At 43.4% G+C, this 11,641-nt stretch overlaps 1 protein-coding gene across 5 annotated transcripts in view; it reads left to right on the top strand.

The window, feature by feature from the left end:
• Nucleotides 1-11,641, top strand: part of Fbh1 (F-box DNA helicase 1) — a 34,197-nt gene that overhangs the window by 7,633 nt on the left and 14,923 nt on the right. For 3 of the 5 annotated variants that reach the window (XM_029473017.1, XM_021182533.2, XM_021182525.1), the window contains exons 2-8: nucleotides 345-500; nucleotides 2,517-3,106; nucleotides 5,959-6,089; nucleotides 6,187-6,322; nucleotides 7,514-7,704; nucleotides 9,971-10,063; nucleotides 10,521-10,615. In XM_029473017.1, the coding sequence (XP_029328877.1) occupies nucleotides 2,582-3,106; nucleotides 5,959-6,089; nucleotides 6,187-6,322; nucleotides 7,514-7,704; nucleotides 9,971-10,063; nucleotides 10,521-10,615 (1,171 nt within the window). In that variant the 5' untranslated portion in view covers nucleotides 345-500; nucleotides 2,517-2,581. Of the gene's footprint in view, nucleotides 1-344; nucleotides 527-2,516; nucleotides 3,107-5,958; nucleotides 6,090-6,186; nucleotides 6,323-7,513; nucleotides 7,705-9,970; nucleotides 10,064-10,520; nucleotides 10,616-11,641 lie in introns of all 5 variants that reach the window. The other 2 variants (XM_021182539.1, XM_021182545.1) reach the window with 1 other exon arrangement.

Raw genomic sequence — 11,641 nt, 5'->3', positions numbered from 1 at the left:
AGACAAGGTTTCTCTGTATAGCCTTGGCTGTCCAGGAACTCACTCTGTAGACCAGGCTGGCCTCGAACTCAGAAATCTGCCTGCCTCTGCCTCCCAAGTACTGGGATTAAATCCTATCTAAGTATTAAACAAGCCCAACAAGTTGGGTTTGTTCAAGGGGGTGGTGGCCGTAAATGTTCTTAAATGCTAAGAGATGATACTTAAGACATTGAACTTTGGACATTGTAGTGGTCTTCAAATTCAGTCCTCAGTATTTTTCTATAATTTGAGTATAACTCACTGGCTGGCCAGTGTTTGGGAAGAACTAACAAGCACTCCCATTTCTTCTTCCTGTTCCAAAACAGTGAGACGGTTTAAGCGGAAGCATCTTACAGTGGTCGACTGCCAGCATTTGGCCCGGAGTCATTTGGCTGTGACTCAGCCCTTCAGTCAGAGATGGACAAACAGAGACCCTAACCATGGTCTCTATCCTAGACCCAGAACAAAAGGACGGAATAGGGGTATGGCTTCCATTTCAAAATCTGTGGTTAGTGTGCCTTTGAATGTTTTCCGGTTTCATATCCATGTTTGTAAATGTCACTGCTTGATTTTCCTGACCTGTTACAACAGGATGACACTTGTATTCATTATTTGTATGTTTTCCATTGAAATTCTGTCCTTCTCTAATGTTAGAGCCCAAGTAAGACTGTCAGCGTACCTAATTATAAAGTAATAAAAGACACGGCCCACAGTCAGTGTTCTGCAGTCATCCAGTCTGCAGGCACCCATGGCTTACTGTCAGGAGAGCCACAAGATAATCATTTCCCTTTAAAATGTTCCCTCCTACAGTGCACTCACTTCTTTTGGTGTTATACTGAGGACTGGGGATTGAACCCTGGTCCTGTGTGCTAGGCTACTACTGTACTGGAAGCTTTACCCCAGCTCCCAGCTCTCTCTGCTTGAGAGGATTACGTAAACTTGTGATCCTCCTGCCTCTGCCTCCAGATGGCTGTGCTTACAGGCCTGTGCTTCTCCCGTTTCTTGGCACCTAGGCTGTCTCAATAAGCCTTCTCCGTAACAAGACTTCAGTTTTCTTACATCAACTGAATACGTATTATTGAGCTAATAGTCTTAAACATGACGATCTATCTTGTCACAGCTATTTCTCAGAGCCTATTAAAGTGTTTCCCTGTTACTGTAAAGGATTTATTGGCACATAGTATTTGTCCTTATTAATGGAGTACAGTGTGATAATTTATAGTGTACAATGTATAATGATCAAGTACAGGTTATTAATTAATCTTCAATTTTGATATCATTAATACATGAAAGTCAGCTTCTAGCAGTTTGATTTTTCTTGTCACCCCTCTTTATATCAGACAAATTTCTTATGCAAACACATATTTTAACATATTTTAGATTGCCTTTTCTTCTTAATACATCTAATTTCAGAATCCAATCTAGTTTAAATAACCCATATTTCTCAATTTGGGGACTACTGTGACCATTCCGTGAGGCTGTTTCAGACCTAATTACAAGTTCTAATGCTTAGCTTGTCTGTGGATAAGCCAGCTTCTACCTGCCTCGTAAGTTCCTCAGGCCTCTGAGGCTGAGTGCACAGCACTGTTTTACTGCTGTGTGGCTGGCTTTGCCAACTAGGAAGTGTCCAGATTCACCCAGGCCTGACTAAAGGACACTCTGTCTCTTAAACTGCTGTGGAGCAATTATAGTTGATGTTTCCTCTCCCCAGCGTGACAGTGTTTTCATGTCCATTCATTCATTTAAAGGCTAATTCTGGCTTTGACCATTCTTTCTTTTCAAAATAAGGATTTTGGCTTTACAATTTAGAAAGGAACTGTATATATTGTTGTATATTGATACTTTCTTAAGAAAATACTGCAGTGATGTTTGAGATCACAGTTGTTTGGGCTCTGTCTTCAAGGTGATGAGGTCAGGGAATGTCGTTTCATAGTCTTCTCAAAAGTAAATGTCCTTAGAAAACACTGACTGAGTACATGTGAAGAAGAGATGGGATCATGCTAATAAAGTGAGAAAATTTCAGCTCTTTGTTTTAAAAATGACAGATTCACCATAGGAAATAAAAATAAAATAAACTTACTTGCAGGGTCAGATGAAGAATAGATACTCTGGACCTGATAAAGCATGTTTCTTTCTGCTTATGCAGACTTAGAATTGCTCTTGCGGTACCAAGAGAGAGCTGCATTGTGCCTGCCATGTGACTATGAGCAGCCATTTCTTGTCTGTCTGCCCACTCAGGTGTCCAGTTTGCAGCATCTGACCGTATTCATATATGTGCTTACAGGCTAGAGTGTTGACTAGTACACAACAGTTGTCTCATGCTAAATATGGGTCTGATTAATTTTATATTAGCTACTTATACAACCACTTGACCTATAAGCACACCGGTGTGTCTTTTCTCTGTTAGCATAGATAATTAAATAGTATTACTCAGGTCTTCAGTGGGTCAGCAGCCACTGAATTTTTTCTTTTTCTTCTTTTTTGGGTTCTCTCTATAGGTCGAGGATGTCAGAGATATATTTCTGAGTTCTTCCTAGCTGGCCACCAGCATTGTACCAATGACATGGCCAAAAGCAATTCTGTTGGCCAGGACAGCTGTCAGGACTCTGAGGGTGATATGATTTTTCCTGCAGAGAGCAGTTGTACTCTGCCTCAGGTGGATAATGGAGAAGCGAGGCTGGGCTCATCAGGATCTGCACAGCCTGCCAGGAAGCGGTCTCACTGCTTTGAGGAAGCCACAGAGAGCAGCCAGTGGGATGGAGTTACTAAGAAGACGCCACGCCATCGTTTGTTCCCATCGTGTTCAAGGCTTAGGGAGACCAGGCAAGGGGCAGAGGACAGTTTGTCCCAGTGCTCCCCAGTGCCAGGGGAAGCTGGCCGAGACATCGAGGACATTGGTCCTGATCCCTTGCCTGACTCATACTATGGGCTTCTTGGGATGTTGCCTTGTCAGGAAGTGCCCAGCCACATTTGCAGGCTGCCAAGTGAAGTGCTGAGACACATCTTTGCTTTCCTGCCAGTGGAGGACCTCTACTGGAATCTCAGCCTGGTGTGCCACCTGTGGAGGGAAATAATCAATGACCCGCTGGTAAGTTAATTGCTCAGTCCTCAAACAGCATACAGATTAGCTTCACTTAGTGGGGATTTCTGAGGAGAGGACCTTTTCAAAGTGGTGGTTTCCCTTTGCCTCATGAATGAAGAACAGACTACCCAGGTATCTGGGGCCATCCAGGCATGCCCCACCAAATCTTCTAGAACCCTTCCTTCCTTCTTCTCTCATATCTGCTTTTATCTGTGCCCTGACCTTCCTTAGGCTGTGTATGTCTGGCACCATGTGGTGTAATCACACAACCCACTTAGATTAATGTCACTGTATGTCCATTACCGTCTTGCATGTTCTTCAAGACTTCATATTGTACAAACTGTGCCTCCCCATCCTGACCCATTGAAGTCCATTATTTCCTCTTTGCCATTTCAGCATTTTATAGCTCTGTTAGTGTAATTACGGTCCTGCATTTAGTCTTAATAACCCGTTCTCTTCTTTGCCTTCTTTCATTTCCCTGTTTGGATAACTTAATACTTCCATTTTCTGTGCACAGACTGGGCAGAGTGAATGCCTGTTTTCCTGCCTTCTCTCCTTTTTTGCCTAATCGTTATAGAAAAGTACTTTTCTAGAAAAGACTCTCCTCTGTTAGGGAGGCAGGTATCTGCTGCCTGTAGAATTAGCATAATCTTTATAGTTTGTGTTTTCTCAGTGTACGTAACGTTGTTTATGGGAAGCTTAGGCCTGAGACCCTCCTTTGGACATTTTCTTAGCACATCCATGACTCTTGAATTTTCTTTCTCTTTTCCTTGTGGTGACCCAAACACTATCAGTAGCATTTGTGGTACAATTAGTACATTATTTTGTAGCATAGTGACAGCTGCTAAGTACAGTCTTCACACTATCTTAGATCTCTATCTTAGATCTCAGACACCCATACGTTGAACTTCATACAGCCTAAAAGAGGAAAGCTAAATTTTTCTTCTAATTATGAAAGAGGTCAGGAAAAATGTCACTAGCTTTTTTTCCACCATGGCATCTTAGTTGCTGATTTCAGAACAATGTCTTTATGAGTTGAGATGTGAGCCCTGCTTGTGCACACTGTGTGTGTCAGCTATGGCAAGCTGTTGTCTGCACTGCGCTGTAGGGGTGGGGAAGGGAGGGTTGGTTACACGGAGTTCTTGGGACCATATCCAAGCTTGTCTTTCTCTCTTAAAATGTTACAGTGAGGTCACTCTGGCCATTGACAACAGCAGCGTATTTTCAGTAGTTGCTCTCATGTTATGGCAGTGCTGGCCTCACCAAAGGAACTTGGCACTTTTCCCTCCTCTTCAGTCTTTGGCAGAGTCTGAGGCATGCTGGTGTTGATTGTTCGTTAAATGTTCTGTAGGATTCCCCAGTGAAGCCATCTGGTCCCGGGCTTTTCTCTGGTGCAAGTTTTGCTGTTTGATTCTGTTTCTTCACTCATTATCTTTCTGTCATTCTGTTTCTGTTCTGCAGACTTGGTGGGATGTGTGTTTCTAGGAATTTATCCATTTTTGCCCCTTGTAGTTCTTTTACTTCTGTGGCATTAATTTTAATGTCCCTTTCATTTTTCTTAGTTGATCTAGCCGAGGGTTTTTAATTGTTACTGTTACTGTTATTTTTGTGCAGTCTCACTGTGTATCCCAGAGTAGCTTCAAATCATCCATCCCCCTGCTGCTGCCTGCTCAGCTGGTTACAGACAAGCACTTCTGTGCCCACGTCTGCTCTGCTCTTTGTAATTTCCTTTCTTCTGCTAATTTTGACCTTAGTTCCTTTTTTTCCCTCTTTGAGGTATGAAGGTAGTCTGTTTTTTTAGATCTTTTCTTTCAGTGCTAGGGATTGAACCTATGCCTTGCACATTGTAGGCAAACACTCGACCACAGACACTCTACTGAGTGCTCTATCCCGTTCTGTTCTAAAAAGAAGCATCTTACCTGTAAGCTTGCTGTCCGCTGTTTTTACAGTGTCCTCTAAGTTGTGTTATGTCTTCGCTTTACTTGTCTTAAGGAGCTTTATGATTTCTTCTTTGACCCTTCTAAGGGTGCACTGTGTAGCCAGATGCACCGACACATGCCTGTATCCCAGTACTAGGACGGTGGAGGTAGGCAGATTATAAGTTTAAGACCAGCCTCAGCTACTTGGAGACACCTTATCTCTAGAACAGGAATGCCTGATTTAAGTGGTGGGTAGCTCAGCTTTCCTGCTGCCTTAACTTCTAGTGTCCTCATTTTACTGAAAAGATTCATGGCATAACTTCAGCCATCTTAATCGATTGACTGGCTTTGTAAACCAATAAATGGTCTAACATATTGTGGCTTGGGATGAGTATGGATTTTGTTGCTGTTGGATGGAGCATCTGTATGGATCTGTTAGGCTCAGTAGTCTGTAGTGCTATTTAAATCCAGCATCTCCTTACATGCCTGCTACCTTTCTTCCTTTGTTCTGTCAGTTTTGCTTTGTGTAACTACATGTGTGTGGTGTGTGGTGGTACCTGCCCTGCTATCACATCTTGGTGAAAATGTCACTGGGTAGCATCATCATTCCATAATGTCTTTCTTTTGTCATGTGACATTTGTTGACTTAAGGTCAGTACAGCTTTTGGAACTTGCTCACCTGGCACTTCAGATAAGGAAACTAAAGAACTAGTTTTCCCCAGCTCCTGGAACGTTTGTGTCAGAGCCAAAACCAAGGTCCAGTTGTCCTGTCCTCCAGCTGAGGTTCCCACGGGGTTTCTCCTGGGTCTGTCCAGCTTTGGACTGGGAGGCTTAGTCCTCCTGGACTTGCTTTTCACTCGGTAGCAGGTTTTCTGTATAGGTGCTCTTTCTGAGAATCATGGCATGTATGTTATTTCATTTTGTTTTTTAACTACATAGTTCATTCCTTGGAAGAAGCTATATCATCGATACTTGATCAATGAAGAGCAGGCTGTCAGCAAAGTGGATGGCATTCTCTCGAGCCATGGCATAGAAAAGGATTCGGACCTATGTGTGCTGAACCTCATACGGTGAGTATTGTTTCGGAAACAATTTTCAAAGTCTTTTCTCGTACATCCTTGCTCACAGTTGTCTTCCTTCTAGACTCATCTCTTGAGTATTTTACAGATACACGGCCACCACCAAATGCTCCCCAAGTGTTGACCCTGAGAGGGTGCTGTGGAGCCTGAGGGATCATCCTCTACTTTTGGAGGCTGAGGCGTGCATGCGGCAACAACTACCTGACCTCTATGCAGCGGCTGGGGTATGTATGTGAACTGAGAGGCCGTGAGGGACACTCTGGGAAATGGAGACATCATTTTTCACTGTGTTAGTGATTGAGATTAGTTGAAGGTTATTTTCAGATTTTTGATTGAATCTCTGAGTAGCATGATGGAGAAATCAGAGGCCTTATTTGTATCTTCTTTCATTTGAAAGGAATTTTAAGAAACATTTAGTCCGTTCTGTTGAGGAACCTCCGAAATTTTCCTGAACACTAGTTATCTAGCCTCTGTGCACTTTGAGTGATAAGGTTACGTTATAAGATAGCCCTTTAAAAATGATAAACCAGGGCTGGCGAGATGGCTCAGAGGGTAAGAGCACTGACTGCTCTTCCAGAGGTCCTGAGTTCAAATCCCAGCAACCACCCGTAATGAGATCTGACGCCCTCTTCTGGTGCATCTGAAGCCAGCTACAGTGTACTCACATATAATAATAAATAAATCTTTGGGCTGGAGCGAGCAGAGTTGACCAGAGTGAGCAGGACAGAGGTCTTAAAAATTCAATTCCCAACAACCACATGAAGGCTCACAACCATCGGTACCGCAACAGTGTGCTCACATACATAAAATAAATAAATAAATCTTTAAAAAAAAAACCAGGAAATATTCATCTTAAAAAAAAATTTTATAAGCCAAGCTGTGGTAGCTCATACCTTTAATCCCAGCACTCAGGAGTCAGAGGCAGGTGGATCTCTGAGTTCAAGGCCAGCCTACAGATTGAGTTTTAGGACAGTCAGGGCTACACGGAGAAACCCTTTCTCAACAGCAACAAAAATACCACCCGCCCCAGCCCCAAACCAATGTATATATTTATATTATCTTAATGTGGGTATGTATCTAAGAATCCATCTGTACACCACATGTGTGCAGGAGCTTGTGGAGGTCAGAAGAGATCCCATGGAAATGAAGTTACAGGCAATTATAAGCTGCCATGTTGGTGCTGGGAACTGAACAGGGTCTTCTACATGATCAGCAAGTGCTCTTAACCACTGAGCCATCTCTCTAGCCCGCAACGTGGCTCTCCTTGCTGACACACTGGGTAATTTGAAAGGGGCAGAGAAATTGAAGGCTTTCTTACAGATGCACAATAAAATAAGCTGGGAATGTTCCTTGGTTCCCTTCCTAGTTGTGACTGGGTCTGGTCTTCTCCTCCTATCCTGTACCTCTCTTTGAAGGGCATTAACGTCTGGGCCTTGGTGGCAGCCATGGTGCTCCTCTCCAGCTGTGTGAACGACATCCAGCATCTGCTCTTCTGCCTCAGGAGACCCAGCTCCACAGTGACCATGCCAGATGTCACCGAGACCTTATACTGCATAGCTGTGCTCCTTTATGCCATGAGGGAGAAGGGGATTAACATCAGCAATAGGTAACATCCTGGAGGATGGCAGATGCTGGGATAGCGTGTCAAGGCCTAGACTTGTCCTAGCTCCTCCTCTCCCCAGCAGGGCACTGGGCTGTGGAAATGCAGTTCCAAGTGCTTTGTGAATACTATGCCAGTTGACTAAGATTTCTTCACCTTGTTTCTATGTTCTTGAGTCATCATTGAAGCTATAGGTGAAGGTGAAATGCTTCAATTTATTCGCATCTGGCTACATTTTCCTAGGAAAACATTAGCATTTTCTTTCTCCCTTGCTCACTTTTGGAGTAGACTGTAGGATTTTTGGAATCTTACCAACTATCTTATTGTGAGATAGGCCTAGAGTATTGGTTGCTAATTCAGAGTTATCTTGACATTGATAACATATTCAGAAGTCAGATTTCAGAGGGATATGTGTTTAGCACCTAGTGAGCTGGAAATTGTCCAGGCATAAGAAAATCTGCTGTGGAAATACTGATCAAGGAACTTGTCTAGTGCAAGGCGACAGGCAGTGCGTAAGCAAACACGAGAGGAGGCACTTTAGGGGATGGCGTGTGCTGTAGTGGAAGTGGAGCAGAGTACTAAGCAGGGACGTGGGGACAGTGTTTTGGATGGCATGAGCAAAGAGTTTGCAGAAGTCTGAAAGTCACGGAGGAGCCTCTATTTGGAGTTATGGGAAGAAGCGTTTGAAGAGATGGAATAGGTAATATAAGGACCCAGAGTTGTAACGCATTTGATACGTACCAGAAAAGAGCCCAGTGTGGCAGGCATTCATTGAATATGGAAGAGACTAGTGCAAGATTATAAAGATGTCTAAGGACCAGGAGAGGGGAGATCTTTAAAATCCCAAGTGTGGGTGGTAGGCAGTTATCTTGCAGCCAGTATTAGAGAAGCAGAAACCCAGTGGGTTTCTTCTCCTCCAGGAAAAGACTGTCCCCTGGGATTAGTGAGCCCCGAGAGTAACATAGCAGTGACCCTTTCATCCTTGGCAAGGTAGTGTAGCATTGTTCTCCAGCAGGGTCCTGTTGCTTTATTCCCAAGCTGGGTTCAGTTTCTTAGCTGGTTTATGTTGTAGCCCACTCCATTGGCATTGAGACCCTGGGCAAGAAGGTCTAGGTAAGATTCCACCAAGACAAATGGTCAAATGAAGAACAGTGTCATCATGAGCAAATGTATACACCATAAAAACACCACAGACCAGGTGGCTTAAGCTACAGACATTTGTTTTCTTGTCCTTTTTGAGGCTGGAGATCCAAGAACAAGGTAGGGGAAGATTGGGTTCTGGTGAGTCACCTTCTCTACCTCAACAAGAGAGATGGGAGCAGGGGATGCAGAGCAGTTGGACTGTTTCTCTTCCTATAAAGTCAGTAGTTCTAGTGAACCACACCCATAGTTTTGTCGCTGCATTGAATCTTAATTCTCTCCTTCCTTTCTTTCTTCCAACTGTCATGTTTGGAGTTAGGGATTCAGCTATTGGATTTTGAGGGGCCCAGTTGAGTTCATAGTAGTGTGATGTGTTGATCTGGTTGGTTGTCCAGCCCTTGATATGTTACTCAGTGCATCTTTTTCATCAAAAAGAGCAGTGCTTTGAGAGCAGCCCTCCTCACTCTGGAGTGGAGCAGAGCTCTTGTTGGGGAATTAGTGTTGTAGGTGCTGAGTGTGAGCTCAGAATGCACATGAGTGGTTTTGCAGTTGTCTCTGGTGGACTGACTCTTGTGCCTCTATTGACTGAGTTTTGCCATCTTTGTTCCCCTTTGGCTGTTCTGACATCTTGTCTTTGGTGTTCTTTTCTTAATAGCCACAGTTTCCTTTGGAGCCTTTAAAGAGGAATGTTATTCATGCTTCTAAACCAATGTCACTGCGTAAGAACTCAGTAGAAGAGCAACTGAGGCTCAGAAAGATGGCTTAATTTGGCAGTGAGGCTGTTTAAGCAGGGTTCAAATGACCAGAACCAGTGTTTATGCCTGCTTTCCAGCGGCTTCTGCTGTTTTGATTGCTTATTTCTTATGGTCATGGATAGTATACTCTTGTTCCTTCAAAAGCATGTCCTGGTCTCCTTTGTGTGACATTACACATAGCAACAGTGCATGGATGTTTCAGAAGTGGTTTTCTCAGCTGCAGAGACTGAAGTCTTTTCTTTGCATTTTTTTTCAATGAAATGTAATAGGAAAATTCCTTGTTGGAAATGTTAAGGAGTTGAAATACATCCAAGGAAAAATGAGGTAGATGATGACTTAAATTTGGAAGTCTCTAAATCTACTTTTTCCCCCATTAGGATTCACTACAACATTTTCTATTGCCTATATCTTCAGGAGAATTCCTGTACTCAGGCCACCAAAGTTACAGAGGAGCCATCTGTCTGGCCAGGGTACGTATGGACTGTATGTGGGGGTGTGCTTGCTCTTCTATTCCTTTTTGAGACAGTGTCTCTGTGCAGCCCAAGCTGGTCTTGAACTCGAAAAATTCACATTCCTCCTGCCTCAGCCTTCTGAGTGTTGAGATTATAGACACGAATACACTGGCTTGTCTTCCTTTCTTGACTCTTCTCATGTGTGAGGACAAGAGGTGCTTGCTTTGATCACTTTACTGAGGCATGATTTATATTGTGCAAATTTTACCCATTTGGCGTTTGGTGGTTTTAGTAGATTTATTAGCTGTACAGAAGCATCTAAATCTGGTTTCAGAACATCCAGCCCACCTAGGAGGGCACATTGGGGGTCAACTGTTGTGTGTCCAGTTTGCTTGTTTGCTGTTTTGGACTGGCCATCCCTTGGGCTTTTTAATTCTTTTCTGTTTTTCTAATTTTTCTTCTGTAATGATTATAGCAAGAAAACATCTATCCAACTAACACATGAACAACAGCTGATTCTGAACCATAAGATGGAGCCTCTCCAGGTGGTAAAAATTATGGCATTTGCAGGTAAGAGAGCTCCTGTCAGGTTCCTGGAGTATCTGTTTTCAGGTTCATGATGTAGTTGCTTCGGCCTGCTCTGCTGTGTCCCCTGTCCCACTCCCTGCCATAGCACTCTGACCTTGATCTGTTACGAAATGACTTTAATCAGTCCCCAGAGCAGCCAGCCATTACCACTGCTTATTTGCACTGGATTCCTATTTAGACAGATCGTTTCTAGGCATTGTTTCATGGAGTCTGTCAGGGTAGGGCGAGTTCCTCATTTATGATTGTCTGTTCTCATTCAGCAGTGCCTTCCGGAGAGGCAGGTCATAGTAATCTGCTCAACTGTGTTCAGTAGCTCCTTAGTTTCTAGGTGATATCTTGAAGGTCTGTCTTTGGTTCAGCCTGCTTTCCTAAACATGGAGTCACTTGTGCCCTGATCTTAGAGTGTCCAGAAAGACTTTAGAGTCTTATCTGAACTTTTGTTCCTGTTATTTTCTAGCTGTAATCCCTCCCTGCTGCTTTTCTACTCTGGTTTCCGGCTAGTGACATTTATTAAACACCTGCAGTGGCCTGCAGTGGTAGTCCCCACAGCATTCCGTAGGTTGCTTAGACGGCCTTATTTTATAAGACATTGATGTTCAGAGAGGTTTATGTTAGGTAAATAAGCAAGTAGCAGACCAGAATCTGCTGGATGCTGTCTCTCCAGGATGCCTTCTTGTCCTCCCCGCCCTGTTTTTTCTCCTTTCTTTCTGTTCCATGCTGTGTTGATAATTCTCAGCATAGCTGTCTCTTCCTGATGAAGGCTTTTTTTAGCCATTTGAATCCCAAATACACTGCTGAATTCTTAGTGTAGCTAATCTGTAGGTAATTGTACCTATTTACCATACAGTAGAAGTAGCCAGCACATGTACTTTTCTGGAATGCCTGTGAGTCTGCCTGTTGTTGAGAATCTTCAGAGCAGCCTTGTTAGACTGGGAAGGAGGAGTCATGGTCTCAGATTCTCACTTACACTTGAGATTATTTTTGTTTCTAGTTACGACTACTATGACG

The sequence above is a fragment of the Mus caroli genome, chromosome 2 (genome assembly GCF_900094665.2).
Source record: "Mus caroli chromosome 2, CAROLI_EIJ_v1.1, whole genome shotgun sequence".
Taxonomy (NCBI): domain Eukaryota; kingdom Metazoa; phylum Chordata; class Mammalia; order Rodentia; family Muridae; genus Mus; species Mus caroli.
This window is presented reverse-complemented; position numbering and strand designations above follow the sequence as displayed.